Genomic DNA, 14,408 nt, shown 5'->3' on the forward strand with positions numbered 1-14,408 from the left:
GTCCTTGTGCTTATGCTAGTTCAAACTCCTATTGTAAAATTCACTCAACTGTTGTGTTTAAACTTGATAGCAGCTAAAACAAGAAATTATTGGGTGGTTAAGAACTATGACCCTTCTATGGTCGCAACCAATACATATATTTAAATTTTTAATTTATGATCAAAGTTAATAACATTCAATTATATGTCATGCACAGATTAACAGGGATCATGATAATATACCATCATCTAATCCTTTTTGCAATAAACAGATTTCAAGAATCTATATTTAATATCCAAATAATTTGGATATACACTAAATTGAAACCAAAGTTTTATGACTTATATACTATAAGGTGATTAATATCTGAACAAAACTATATGATCTTTTTCTTTTAGAATTTTCAATTTAAAGAGTTTGGAGTTTATCCAACTTTGAGGTATGAATACTCTTCTATCTACTTTATTTTATTAAAAAATTATCATTAAATTTGTCTACTATTTTATTAAAAAATTTCATTAAATTTGTCTACTATTTTATTCAAAAATTATCATTAAATTTGTTTACTATTTTATTTTATATGTATAGGATTATTTAAATAAACTTATTCTAAAAGAAGAAAAAATCTTTTTTAGCCCTTGAGTATGTAAGAAGTGTGATTATGTTATTTCAAAATCAGATTTTAAGTTTAAATGTTATTTCTATTCACTTTATATATTATCATTTTTTTCATATCTTTAGTAAATGTAAAATGTTGAACAAATCAATTTATATATTTTTTATATGAATTAAATTAAATTTTTTATTATATGTTTGTTGAAGATTTCACATCAATTAATAATATATAAGTGAGTGTAAACCTAAACTTCAGTTGATATTGTAAAATTTGATTAGACTTGCTTAATAATATTAGTTTACATATTTTACGTATTTTAAGTAGTAAATTGTTGATTTATTTGAAAGCTAATCTAGATGAAAATGTACTAGATGCATGATTGATTGAGTAGAGTGATTATTGTTAAAAATGTTGGAGAAAAATGAGATTGGAAAAGGTGTTTGTTTGAATGAAAAGAAGTTTTGGACATTAAAAAAAGAAGTTAGAATATAGACAAAGAAGATGAAGACAAAAATGGGTAGCCACATGAAGAACTTTTCCAGCATTTGCTACATCATTTCAAAAAATATATCCAAACACGTCCTAACGCTTATTCAAATAAGGATTAGTAACCGTTGAATGTATCTTTCGCGTACCAACTTTTATTTATATTTTTTTAAGTTATTTAAGCTTCAAAAAGAAACAAAAACTTAATAAACTTTTATGTACTTTTTTTAACATGTATTATTATTAGATTGATTTTATTTGGATATCCATAATTGAAAAGTAGATATATTTTTATATCTATACAAAGAACAAGATTCATAAAATTTATTTAAAAAAATAAAAAATTAATTAAATTTGAAATATCTTATAAATTTAGTATTTTTAGTTAGGTTTTTTATTAAAAAAATAAGTATTTCTTAATGTTTTTTTTTAATATCTGAATAAGTCATTTTATTTAAATTAGTTGATGGGATGACTATTAATTAAATTTACTTATTTATTTTTAAATATTTTATTTTTATAAAGTAAAAATAGTTAATAGTTGGTTAAAAAATATTAAAATAGGGATAACAAATTAAATATAAGCTAATCAAATAATTTATAACTTATAAACTAAAATCGTTTAAAATAAAATATTTTACTCAACACTTTTATGGTGATAAAACTAACAAGTCACTAAAATAAAGTAGTAATTAATTTATTCACTTCAGAAAACATTTTTTTTTTCATTTATATAGTGTTATACACTCTAACATATACCTCGAACACATTATTAACTAAAATCTAATAAACACTATAAGTGAAATTCTTCAAGATTCTTAAAGGTGAGATTTATTAAATTTTATAATTTTTTCTAAATAAAAAAACAAGATATTAAAAAGTGTGTTGTTAATATTTGTAGAATAACTAAATCCATGTCCTATCTCAATGAGATAAAAAAAAATTCTATACAAAGATTTTAAAAAATTAAAATAAATTTTCTGTAAATTCAATTAATTTATTTATAAGCTATCTGTTTTTGAATAATTTAAATAAAAAATTGTATAAAATAGTTTATGTTTAAATTTATGAATAAATTATTTTATATTTTTGGATGTGAACCTGAGTTGTCTTCTTCATTAAATTGGTGTATTCTATTTACGTACAAAAGTATAAATAAAATTTGTGTTTGTTTAAAACGAATTGAAAAAAAAAAATTATAGAAATCTCAATATGAAAGGAAAATTTAATTTTTTATATATATTTTTTTTTCCATAAAAGATTACATGTTTTCTTGCTATATACTTTGCCCGTATTCTTAAGCACAAATAACTTATTTGTAAAGAATTTGAATATGTTTTGAAGTTAGGTATGTGTTCTTCACATACTGAGTCACAAAACTTGCAACTATGAAATTTATTTGTGAAACCATGCAGATTATGTTTGGTGAAAGTTGATAAGAATTAATTTGAAAAATATGTTTTTTTGGTAAAGAAAAAGACCAAGAGTAACAAGATTAATAAAAAATATAGAGAGAAAATATGAAAATGAAATAATTTATCTTTTGTTAAAAGACTTTTTAAGTACAAAACGTTACAAAGTACTAATTTTTAAAGTGAACAATATAATTTTCTTTTGCTATTTTAAAAATTCTTTAGTTAATCTCATTTTTTTAGATAAGTTTTATATATATATATAATATTTTGTCAAATTAATGTTATATATCAAATATCAATATATTAACTATACAACTATAAATTTGATAAAAGTATTATTTTTAAAAAATAAATTAAGATTACTTATAATAATAAGACAAAATTATAAAAAATTAACCAAAATTTAATTATAAAAACAAGAGTTAAAAAAAATATCTAGTAATTTTGGACAACTAACATTTCTACGTAAACCTTAAACCTTAAATCCTATTTGCGAAGATTTATCTAGATGATTAAATACTAATCATATAAAAATCTACTATTAAAATAAAAAATCAATAATAAAAAATAGTTGATAAAATAGAACTTTATTATAACTTAGTATATAAAATTATAAATTACATATATCTTATATTTATTATTAAAATTATTTGAATGCAATAATAATGTGATCTAATAAGATTTTTGCTTTCACAATTTGTAAAGATTAACAAAGAAAAAAAAATCAGATTGTCAACAAGAAAAAAAATATCTATGACATCATTAATACCTAGTACTTCTAGACAACATTTGTCAACATTAGTTGTACTTTAATCATATAGCGATTTATATATATTTATATATATATATATATATATCAATTTTTTTTACTATAACACATATAAAAGTTAATTTAATGAAAATTGTAACAAATTTGTAGAATTAATCCTACTTTGATGTCTAACAAATTACTAAATTATGTAACTGTTCAATTCCGGACAAATTTTTCTGTTCATAATATTTTTTTATACTAAAAAACAAAACAAAAATGGTCATGGTGAATATTTATAAAATAGAGACAAAAAAAGTGAAATATAGTAATTTATCATTAAGATTAAAGTAATCAAGATTTTTAAATATATGTAGATTCTTTTAAAAAAAATTATAGATTAATACATCTTATTATAGTAATAGATTAAACTTTATGACATTTTAATTTATTTTAAAAAAAATATTGATACAGGCAAAATTAAATTCATCTCCTACCTTCATTGTTTTTGTGATCAATTGTTACAGAAAATATTTTGATTTTTCATCTTAAACTGAACTCGACTACTCCGATTCAGCTTTCTGTCCACAAACCCTAACCCTAATGTCGTTCCTCGAGGAATTTCAAGCCAGTAATATATTCCTTCCTCTATTTCTCCATTTCTCTTTTCCCTTTTGCAGATTAGGATTTTTAGGGTTCAATCATGTGTTTGTGCTTTCAATTCCCAATTAACAAAATCACTCTGTGTTTTTCTACAGATTTGGATTCGCTGCCCGTTATTCTTCAGAAGAAGTATGCGTTATTACGTGACTTGGATAAGAGCTTACAGGGTAATTGTAACCATAAAATTCTATTTATTTATTTATCAAGAGTCTCTATTTTTTTTAGGTTATTTTTTTATGCGCTGTCAGTGAAAAAATGGTTACACAATCAAACAATAAGAATGTACAATTGTACAATTGGAAGTAGTCGTGTAAGAAATCAATAAACATGTACAATTCTTATCTATAACCAAAATGAAGATCATTGCCCTCAAAGGTTTTGCATTTCAAACTTTGGGAGCTGCTGCTGAAACTTGAATAGGTGGACACATGTAGCCTATTCATCAAGTAAAACCACACTAGACCACCAAATATTGTGATGATAAGACTCTTCTTCCTTCTCACATGTTTGTTGGGGATCTTTTCAGGAAGCATAGACTATGCATGGCTGTAACTTTAGGTAACTGGACCTACCTACCTTTTATCAAAGGGGTCTTAGCATCACTGCATAAAGAGAGATGAAATGTTGAGTTTATTTTGTGAAGTTTTTGGAAGGTGTAATTTGTAGGAAACTGAACCTAATTTTTTCAGAATCTTATAGGCTCTGAATAAGTAAGAGCAAGATTTTGAGTTTTTGGGAGTTGGAAGACAGGGCTAGAAGAGCGAAAAAGGGAGAACAGTAAAACAGAATAGAGAAGAGACAGGGAAAGATGAGAGAAACTAATATCATATAATTTATGCAGTGCACTTCTGTCATTAACATTCAATTTACATTCAATCTGTACAGAATACAATAGCCTACATTATTCACAGGCAGCTACCAAGCAGCTATGAACTAATAGTGTCTAACTAATTAACTAACATCATTCTCTTGTTTACATTTACATATCAGATAAAGGTTGAATTTCTAAAGAATTTGGATTGTCCTCTATGCATAGTTGATTTCAGAAACCCATGGTTAGTGGCCACCCGGATTCAAAAACTTGTTTTCGAGATCAATTTTGCATATTCTATCTTGCAAAAATAATCAGGATACTACATTGACATCAATTATTTGGTATAATATGTGAACTTTGCATAGGCAAACTCTAAAGCATAGTTATTATTCACCGATAGTAGCACATAGTGGTTATAACATGATAGCAGAATAGTGTGATAGCAGATAGTAGGATAATCACTATTCTGAGGAATGTAGATACTGGCTGAATAATTATATTAAACATATATAAATGCTAAAATAACTAAATATTTATGCATGATGAAAATATATTTATAATTAATAATCAGAAGCTACATTCTTAAGCTAAATACGCAAGTCAATTAGAACAAAAATAAAGAAATTGATTAAGTATAAGGTTCCCAAGTGGATGATGCTACAGCTACTTAAAGGGTGACTGATTAAAAAAAGACAATCAAAATAGAACCGAAACATAGAACAATAGGGGTGAGTGGTAGAACAGACCAAGAGATACAAATAAAAAAGAAAGGTGTGAGAACTGAAAGAAGTAGAGGATGAGCAGACAATTGACAGAACAGAGTTCATGCAAAATAGAGAAGTTTTGGCTGAAAACAACACCAGAAAGGACTGGAGTTTTTTTGTGGGTTGTGTGAATAAAGCTTTCAACAAAGTTTCAAGCAAGGTTTTGTACCCATCACAGTGGTGCCACTATAACGCTGAGTGAAATGTTATAGTTCTAATGTTATACATTGGTTAGACTAGAATTTTTAACTTTCAATGATAATTTCAGTATACTATGATAAGTTTGTGCTTGGAATTTTGAAGATCTTATTTTTGGTTTATTTGATTGATCATGTCCAGTCAATGCTATTGTTGGAGATTTCACATGAACTAAAAATACACTAAATTATAGTGTATAAGTAGTGCAAACCTCACCTTGCAAGTCAATTTTTGTGAGATTGGATTTGGCTTGGCTTGAAGTCCAATTTCTAGGATGGTATCGGAGCATATTCTACTAAAGTTTATTGGTTGGACAACCCACAAATATCTAGTTCTAAGTTTGAGATGTTTAGTCCTCGGTGTGAGAGGGTGTGTTGGAGACCCTATACCAACTAAAGACATGGTCAAATTATAGTATACAAGTGGGTAAAAATCTCAATGTGCAACCTACTTTTGAGGTTGTATTAAACTTAAAGTTCGCTCTTTACATTTACAATATGATATATGTTCATTATGTTGCTCGTGATTACCCATAGATATATATATTAAACTAAAGATACAGTGCACTATTTTTCATATTCATGATCAATATCTGCAATTCCCATTCTTCTATTGATAAATGAAAAAGAAGAAAAACGTAGTTGTGTGTGTCCGTTTCTATTGTTATCATATCACATCTTAGGTCTTGTTTAAGGTTTCCACTCAACATAAGCATTGTGTGTGTGTAAACAGATATTCAAAGGCAAAACGAACAGCGTTGTGAACATGAAATTGAAGATATTAGGCGAGGAGTTAGGTCTGGAAACATTACACCTGATACTTCAGTTATTAGATTCTCTGATGAAGCGCTTGATGAGCAAAAGCATAGTATCAGGGTTGCTGATGAAAAAGTTGCCTTGGCTGTCCAGGCATATGATTTGGTAGTCCACATTTATCTTGTTACATTCATTTTTAAGACCTTTGTTAATGCTTGGCTTTGAATATGTCTACTTGCACTTTGATATTGTGGTTTTTTTGGTAATACCTACTGTGATATAGCTGGATCAAAAGATTGTATTTCCACAACCCAGCTATCTGTATCTTGCTTCTTTACTGGTTTTTTTGTTCTTTTTTGGGTTGTCGATGATTTTCATTACACTCAGGTGTTCGCATGTGAAATAGTTATGCAAACATGGTTCGTGTACATTATTTTCCTTTTATTACGCACTTGTTTTGGCTATTGGAAGTTGGGTAAGGAGTTACGTATGCAAGTATTGTTCTTTGGTAAAGAGAAATTCAGTTCAGGAATAGATATTGGAATAAATTTACGGTGAAGTTAATGAAAACTGGTTTCTTGTTTTATTTTCATGAATTTAGTAATTACATATTTATGATTGTGTTGCAGGTAGATACACACATACAACAACTTGATCAGTATCTTAAAAAGTTTGATGAGGAGCTTCGGCGTGGTACTGCACTTCCTACCTTTTTTGTGCAACTTATAATCTGCAGTGTAAATGTTGTTAATAGTCTTCTATATGTGATATAGTTGAAGTGTATTGTATTTGATAACAAACTAATCCTACTTGTGAATAAAACCTAATTTTATATGATTAATGACAGAAAGAGAAAATGCTGCAATAACTGGAGTGCCTGCTTCCGGTCCCGAGGGTAATACAAAACCTGGAAGGGGTAATGAAAGTGGGACTGGTAGAGGACGAAAAAAGTATGTCTCTTCTAGAAATCATTTTAATCGATTTTCTAATAGCTTATAACTTATCCTTTATGCTTTTTTACTGTCACGTGCATTTCCTAAATAAGGATTCTTGCCTTTATGATACTGTTATGTGCTGAACTCAAGAATTACTTCTTGAGTACAAATGTGGGGTTTCCACCTAATAATATGATACCTTAGTTCCCTTTAAAGTCACCCAAATTAATATAAAATAACTTACTGTCACGTCATAATAACCTATAACTGCCTAATCCAAAATTAATGCAAAAATAACTTCCTATTACAAATTATAAGTGCCTGAATCAGATTTGGTCCTAATAATGCCTTCCGGTAAAGCACCTTGTCCTCAAGGCCTAAAATAATAAAGAAACTATTCCTTGCTGATCAACACTGAATTTGGTTTCATCAATTCAAGACCTTTGAATCTTCTCTTCTGTTATAGTCTCCCCCCAAAATAAGCACTCGTAACTTCCTTTTAGAACACCTTCAAAGGAGCCCAAATGGCTTGCCAATGGCCACATTGAAAAGAACAACCTTTTCTTCCCCGTTTTTTAACATACTCTTGATAAGGTAAATGCTTACTTCCATGATTTCTAAACATTTTTTTTTTCTTAATCATTAGCAACAGAGCCTGTACCTTGTATCTGCTCCCACTCCCTACGTGAAGAATAGAATGTCGTTGTTACTTGAATTCAATTTGTGATACCTAAAAAGCATTGACTCAGAAGTTAATGAATAGGCAGATATCAATTTTGATGGAAGAAATATATGATAATTTTCTGCTATCATCCCATGTTTATATGTTTTTTCTTCATTTAATACTTTCACGACACTTGACATTATGGTATGGTTCTTTGTTGTTATGTGCTTGTACATTGCTATCCGGATACCTTACTGTCATCAATCATAGCATCTATATGTAGTTAAACCTCAATTGATCCAAAATACTTTAAGTATATGAAAGTTCTAGATCCTCAAGTACTACTTATTCTGATACAAAACCCTAGAAGTGAAATATTTGGAAGCCAAATTTATTTAAAAAAATATTTACCATAATGAAAAATCCTTATGATGTAATAAAATGTCAGAATTTCGTTTTATAATTCCTTATGACTACCTTCGTAACAACAGCAGATTTCATTTTACACTTAAAAGAGCATTATCCTTAAACATTTAATAAATAAGTTTATGAAATGAAGAAGTGGTATTTATATATAAGTTTAGCTTTCTCTTTTTTCTTCTCCTGTTTTCCCATTAGAATACACTTATGCTTCATGTATGCTAAAATATATCAAACATAGCAAGCAAGAGCTTACAATCTGATGCATTTTTTGAACTAACTCTCCAGAACACGCCAAACCACATTGGTCACAGCGGCAGCAACAGAAGCACAAACCACAGCAAAGCCAACTGGCATGGATTTAGATTTACCTGTTGATCCAAATGAACCCACATACTGCTTTTGTAATCAAGTTAGCTATGGAGCGATGGTTGCATGTGATAACCCCAACGTAGGTGTTTGTTTTTCCCTTTTACATTTTTTGTCCATTTTATCTACATTGCTTACATATTTCCTTATCTATTCAAATTGACAGTGCAAAATAGAGTGGTTCCATTTCGGTTGTGTTGGCCTGAAAGAACAACCAAAAGGAAAATGGTATTGTTCAAATTGTGCAGCAACCAAAAATCGGCGTAGAGGCAAATGAGGCTGAAAGAAGTCTAAGAATAATTTTAAAAATGATTCAGTGTGTATATCTTCATATCTTCAGAAGGGTTTTATTTATATTAACGCGCAGGGCCTAGAAACTTAGCTTATGTAGCTGTTATTATTTGGGAAATTTTGAAAGTGCTAATTTCCTTCGACTTGTGGTGTATGTTTTTGCACAAATTTCAGAGCTATTATCAATGCTCCAATTGTTCTTCTCCAAGTCATAGAATAATGATTCTGCACAAATAATAAATCTAAACTAAACGGTAATAAACCAGATCTTGACCATCAAGGGTCAAAATAAAAGTGAAACCCGTAAGCAGATGGGAACTAACTTCATACTTTTCGACCAGATATGACCATGGAGTATTATTGTTTACATATAAACTGATTCATCGAGATATTCCTCATGTAAAATCCGGTAAAAAACTAGAACTAGTTCGGTTAAAAGATAAATTATGAAGATTGTTTTCAGTTTTGGAGAGTGTACTTGTACTAAATATGGACGGAATTCCTTAAATCAATTCAGTTTTGGGAGGAAAAAATTGTTCCAAATGTCTTGTAATTGGAATTATTACAGTCAAATTTTCTTACCTACATCTCGTTCTCTCACTATGATTACAGTGATGCCTTCACACAAATAATTTAACAACAAAAAAAGGTTGTGAGTGTGGGTTCAGCACCAATCTATGTCTTCAGGTGCAATGAAACCAATCGAAGCCGGTTAATAATCCATGCCACCCATTCCTCCAGCCATAGCTGGAATATCCTTATCATCCTTAGGAAGTTCAGACACGACAGCTTCAGTTGTTGTCATCAAAGATGATACACTGCAGAAAAAGGGTCATAAGCATTAACCAATATACACAAAACAAAAAGGTACATATCTAGAAGTCTGGTTATAACCAACTACATAACAAACAAACAGTTAAAATGCATCAATATCTACATAAAATTTCAGAATATCCTACCTTGCTGCATCAACCAAGGCTGTCCTAATCACCTTCAATGGGTCAATGATTCCAGATTTAACCATATCCACATACTCACCTAATTTCGGAATAGAAACAAAAATAAAAATATATCAGCAAAATCAGTATCTCTTCTGTCGAGGAACAAATACACAACAAGAGAAAATGAAATAAAAGAACACTAACCATTGGCAGCATCATATCCTAGATCAAGATCGTCCTGTTCCAATAGTTTGCCAACAACAACTGCACCCTCAACTCCCGCATTTGATGCAATTGTGAGCACGGGTGTCTGCATTATATTTTGGGGACAAGAAAGAATATAATGGCAACCCAAATTAGCAATTTCAGTTAAAAGTCTTAAACAATTTCATAGATCTTAAGAATATCAATTCATATAGCAGAATGAACACTAGGATGAGAAGAAAATCGTGGAGCAAGTTTTGCTTGCACAAGTGTCAGAATCAAAATGTGATATGGAGGAGCATAAGAGCAAATAAAAAACAGACCTTTAAAGCATTTTGGATAATCTGGACGCCAATCTTCTGATCGAAGTTAGCAGTTTGAAGTTTATCCAACTCTTTTGATGCATATAGAAGAGCAACACCACCACCTGAAATACCAGAACAAATTGAGGTCAGATATCATTCATGATTGTAAAACTAATAAACTGTTAGCATTAATATTTTACCGGGTACTATGCCCTCTTCAACAGCAGCCTTAGTTGCATTCAAGGCATCTGTCACTCTATCCTTCTTCTCACCAACTTCAGCTTCACTGGCTCCTCCAATCTGTAGAAAAGTATTTTTCAAATGTTACTTTTGTCAAAATAGAACAACAGTGGGATGTTCACCGCAGACAAACCATGAAACCAAGATGAAATAAGTATACCTTAAGCACTGCAACACCACCAGAAAGCTTGGCTAATCTCTCCTGTAACTTTTCTTTGTCATAATCCGAGGTACTGTTTTCAATTGCTGATCTAATCTGTTTATCAAAAGTCAATACAATCAAGTCAGATATGGCATTAAACCTGACATGTTGGCTGGAAATAGAATACATGTATTACGGGAAAACCAAATTTATAGATCAACTAAGTCAAACCTGTTCGCATCTTTCCTCAATTGCTTTCTTGTCACCAGCTCCATCAAGAACGACAGTGTCATCCTTAGAAATAGTTATCTGCAACAATAAATGAGTTGTCCACGTTAACCCTATGCACTTTCATGATAAGAACAGAGAACACAATGAAAATATATTCCAACATCAAACAAGAAAGTTGCTCCAGGAAATTCAACATCCTCTACCAGAACCAGTAAACAACATTAACTGGGAAAAGGTACAAAAGTTGTAAAGTGGATTCAAATTTTTTACAAATAAAGCTAAATTCTTACTTTTTTGCAACTGCCAAGCATATCCAAATCCACTTGTTCAAGCTTCAAGCCAAGTTCTTCAGTGATAAGCTATTGGGATACAGAAAAACTATCATTAATAAGTTCACAAAATAAGATTTAATGCAGCAGTAACCTCAAAACAGTAAACTTACTGCTCCTCCTGTGAGAACTGCAAGATCTTGGAGACCAGACTTCCTATTTTCACCAAAACCAGGGGCCTTAATAGCACATACCTACAGCAAAGCTTCATATATAATAACATCAACTCTGACTAATAATCCAAATAATCAGGAACCTACAGTCAAGCAGGCAAAACGAACCTTAATTCCAGCCCGAAGCTTATTTAGAATAAGTGTTGCAAGAGCATCACTTTCAACATCCTCGGCAATAATCAATAACGGTCTTTGTCTCTGAAAATGAGAGCAGGTGTCAGTCAGCCAGTATCAATATTTTAAAAGTCAGAGGCAAAAGAAAGTGAATGACACTTCTCACCTTCAAAGCTAACTCTAATACTTTAACTACAGCATTTATACTCGAGATTTTCTTCTCATGGATTAGAATGAGGGGATCCTCAAGTTCCTAGAGGCACAAGACATGCATGGTGGTAAGTATATAAAACAAACAAGTATTCATGAGCAAGGGATTTAACAGACTGCTTTTATAAATAGTCTAATGTTGCGAAGTACATAGATAAAGAACATACACATTTCTGGTTCTTATCATTTGTTATGAAATAAGGAGATATGTAGCCCCTGTCAAGCTTCATTCCTTCAACAACTTCCAACTCATTATATAAAGTTTTGCCATCCTGAAATAGTTCAATGATCAAGCTCATAAGCTACAAATATAAAAGGGGTACAGATCTAAACTACTAAACAACCCTCACACTTATCTCCACAAAGAAAAGCAAGACGTAATAAATTAAAATCTTTCTACAAGTAAAAATAGGCATGTAAAACACTAATATATAGCATGATCAGATAAAACTTACTGAAATAGTGATAACTCCCTCTTTGCCAACTTTCTCCATAGCTTTGGCAATCAGCTCACCAATTTCACGCTCTCCATTAGCAGATATTGTCCCAACCTATCAATTCAAATTCAAAACTCAGAGTCTATATTAGCATCTCCTGCAATATGCAAGGAAAGGCATTAACAGAGTTGTTCCACAAACCTGTGCTATTTCTTCAGATGTGCTAATCATCCGAGCTCTACTTTTCAAGTTTGTTACAACAGCATCAACAGCCATATTTATACCACGCCTCAGGTCCATTGCATTCATTCCAGCAGCAACTGATTTGCAGCCTTCAGCAAATATAGCTCGTGTAAGGACCGTGGCACACGTGGTTCCTACAAAACAATTGAAATGCTCCCTCATTATTTCAGTCACGGTAAAATTTAAATTACTACATAATAAAAGCTTGCTAAATGTCAGTGTGCAGCCTACTAGCATCTATACCATGTCCTGATATAATAATAAGATGTTAGATATGTCAGCTTACCATCACCAGCCGCATCATTAGTAGCATTAGCAACCTGCTTTACGAGACTGGCACCAACATTCTTAACTTTATCCTTGAATTCAATGCTCTTTGCAACAGTTACTCCATCTTTGGTTACTTTAGGGCCACCAAAACTTTGCTCAATTACCACATTACGCCCCTTAAAGAGAATAAACTCAACATCAATAAACTATTGAACAGTGACAATACCTCAAAACAGACTAGCATTAATATCGTTCATTATTAGTCAAATAGTACTTTTGTCCCTCTAAAGCAAAAAATTGACTTCATAGACAAATGAGATTCAGCCGTGATCATACAGAAATGGCATTCCTTCTACACTTACCACTTATTCTACCTCCTTTACAAACAATAACTCTCCCCATCTAACATCAACAAAAGAATGTAAGAAAACAACAAACACAAAGCAAACAAATAATCCACTTAGTTACCTTGGGACCCATGGTTACTTTGACAGCTTCTGCAAGCTCTTCAACACCCTTAAGCATCAGAGCCCGAGCCTCCACACCAAATCTAATGTCTTTAGCCGCATAATTTCGGCTCCAGCTCAACCTACTTCCAACCTAAATCATGCAGCAAAAGATAACAGACCAAAAAAAAGAACATAAACTAACGGTTTACCCTCACAAATCTCCAAAAAAATCACATTTTCAAATGTCAGCGTTACAATACTTAAAAAGAAGTGTCATTAAAACATTAGAGTTCCACCTGTTTGCTGCCACTCCGAGCAATCCTGCAACCAAAGAAACAGCAATTCAAAGTCAAAACAAAAACTCCATTAATCCCAGTCAGGTGTTAGCCTCCAAACCCACAACTTAGCACCCAACATGTAAGACTCAATCACACAATACCCAATGAGGTAATGATTAAAAAATCAAACTTTGATCCATTTTGCAAGATTTTCTGTAACCCAGATGAACAATTTGACTTCCACACAACACAGGAATAAGAGGGAACAAACAAAAGCAAGAGTGGATAGGAGGGTGACCTTGCTTTGGAGGCGAGGCTAGAAGCAAAACGATACATGATGCGAATAAGAAATGAAGAGAGAAAGTAAAGAAATGCAGCAATGGAGCACCCAATGCAAAGGCAAAGTGAGAGAATGGGAGAGAGAGTGTGTGGGGTTTTTGAAAGGAAAGAGAAGGGTCTGGAAAAAGCGGCTTCTTCTGCTCTCTAGGGTTTAAGCCAACAACCCCTTAACCACGTTCATAGTTCACGAAATTGTGTTTTTTTAATAATTAAATTGAAATTCAATCACTGATTTTTAAAAATAAAACAGTGTTTGTATGTTTGCATCCAACATAACAAATTTAATTATTTTTCATATTAGTTTTAAAGTATATTAGTAATAAAAAATAATAATAAGATTTAAAATGTTTGATTTTGAAAATATTTAATTCGATAAATGATTTTTC

At 30.9% G+C, this 14,408-nt stretch overlaps 2 protein-coding genes across 3 annotated transcripts; one reads left to right on the forward strand and one right to left on the reverse strand.

Moving 5' to 3' along the window:
- The first annotated feature begins 3,723 nt into the window (after nt 1-3,723).
- LOC137830429 (PHD finger protein ING1) lies at nt 3,724-9,325 on the forward strand. Of its 2 annotated transcripts, XR_011084215.1 has the most exons (8): nt 3,724-3,875; nt 4,003-4,074; nt 6,416-6,603; nt 7,068-7,131; nt 7,286-7,388; nt 8,746-8,908; nt 8,993-9,219; nt 9,270-9,325. XR_011084215.1 is itself a non-coding variant. In XM_068637755.1 (7 exons), the coding sequence occupies exons 1-7, from the start codon at nt 3,848-3,850 to the stop codon at nt 9,101-9,103; spliced, it is 729 nt and encodes a 242-aa protein (XP_068493856.1). In that variant the 5' UTR covers nt 3,724-3,847; the 3' UTR covers nt 9,104-9,325. The 2 variants fall into 2 exon arrangements, 1 of the variants encoding a protein (XP_068493856.1); XM_068637755.1 differs by having other exon boundaries at nt 8,993-9,325.
- Nucleotides 9,326-9,595: 270 nt separating this feature from the next.
- Nucleotides 9,596-14,216, reverse strand: LOC137830428 (chaperonin CPN60-2, mitochondrial-like). The gene is made up of 18 exons (XM_068637753.1): nt 13,982-14,216; nt 13,702-13,726; nt 13,425-13,556; nt 12,973-13,132; nt 12,645-12,820; nt 12,462-12,557; nt 12,174-12,278; nt 11,963-12,049; nt 11,791-11,880; nt 11,623-11,703; nt 11,471-11,539; nt 11,181-11,258; nt 10,968-11,063; nt 10,768-10,867; nt 10,586-10,689; nt 10,263-10,368; nt 10,077-10,155; nt 9,596-9,935 (listed from the first exon to the last, which is right to left on the reverse strand). Exons 1-18 carry the CDS (start codon nt 14,017-14,019, stop codon nt 9,830-9,832), a joined length of 1,728 nt encoding a protein of 575 aa, XP_068493854.1. The 5' UTR covers nt 14,020-14,216; the 3' UTR covers nt 9,596-9,829.
- Nucleotides 14,217-14,408: the final 192 nt, after the last annotated feature.

The sequence above is a fragment of the Phaseolus vulgaris genome, chromosome 7 (assembly GCF_000499845.2).
Source record: "Phaseolus vulgaris cultivar G19833 chromosome 7, P. vulgaris v2.0, whole genome shotgun sequence".
NCBI classification, from domain to species: Eukaryota; Viridiplantae; Streptophyta; class Magnoliopsida; order Fabales; family Fabaceae; genus Phaseolus; species Phaseolus vulgaris.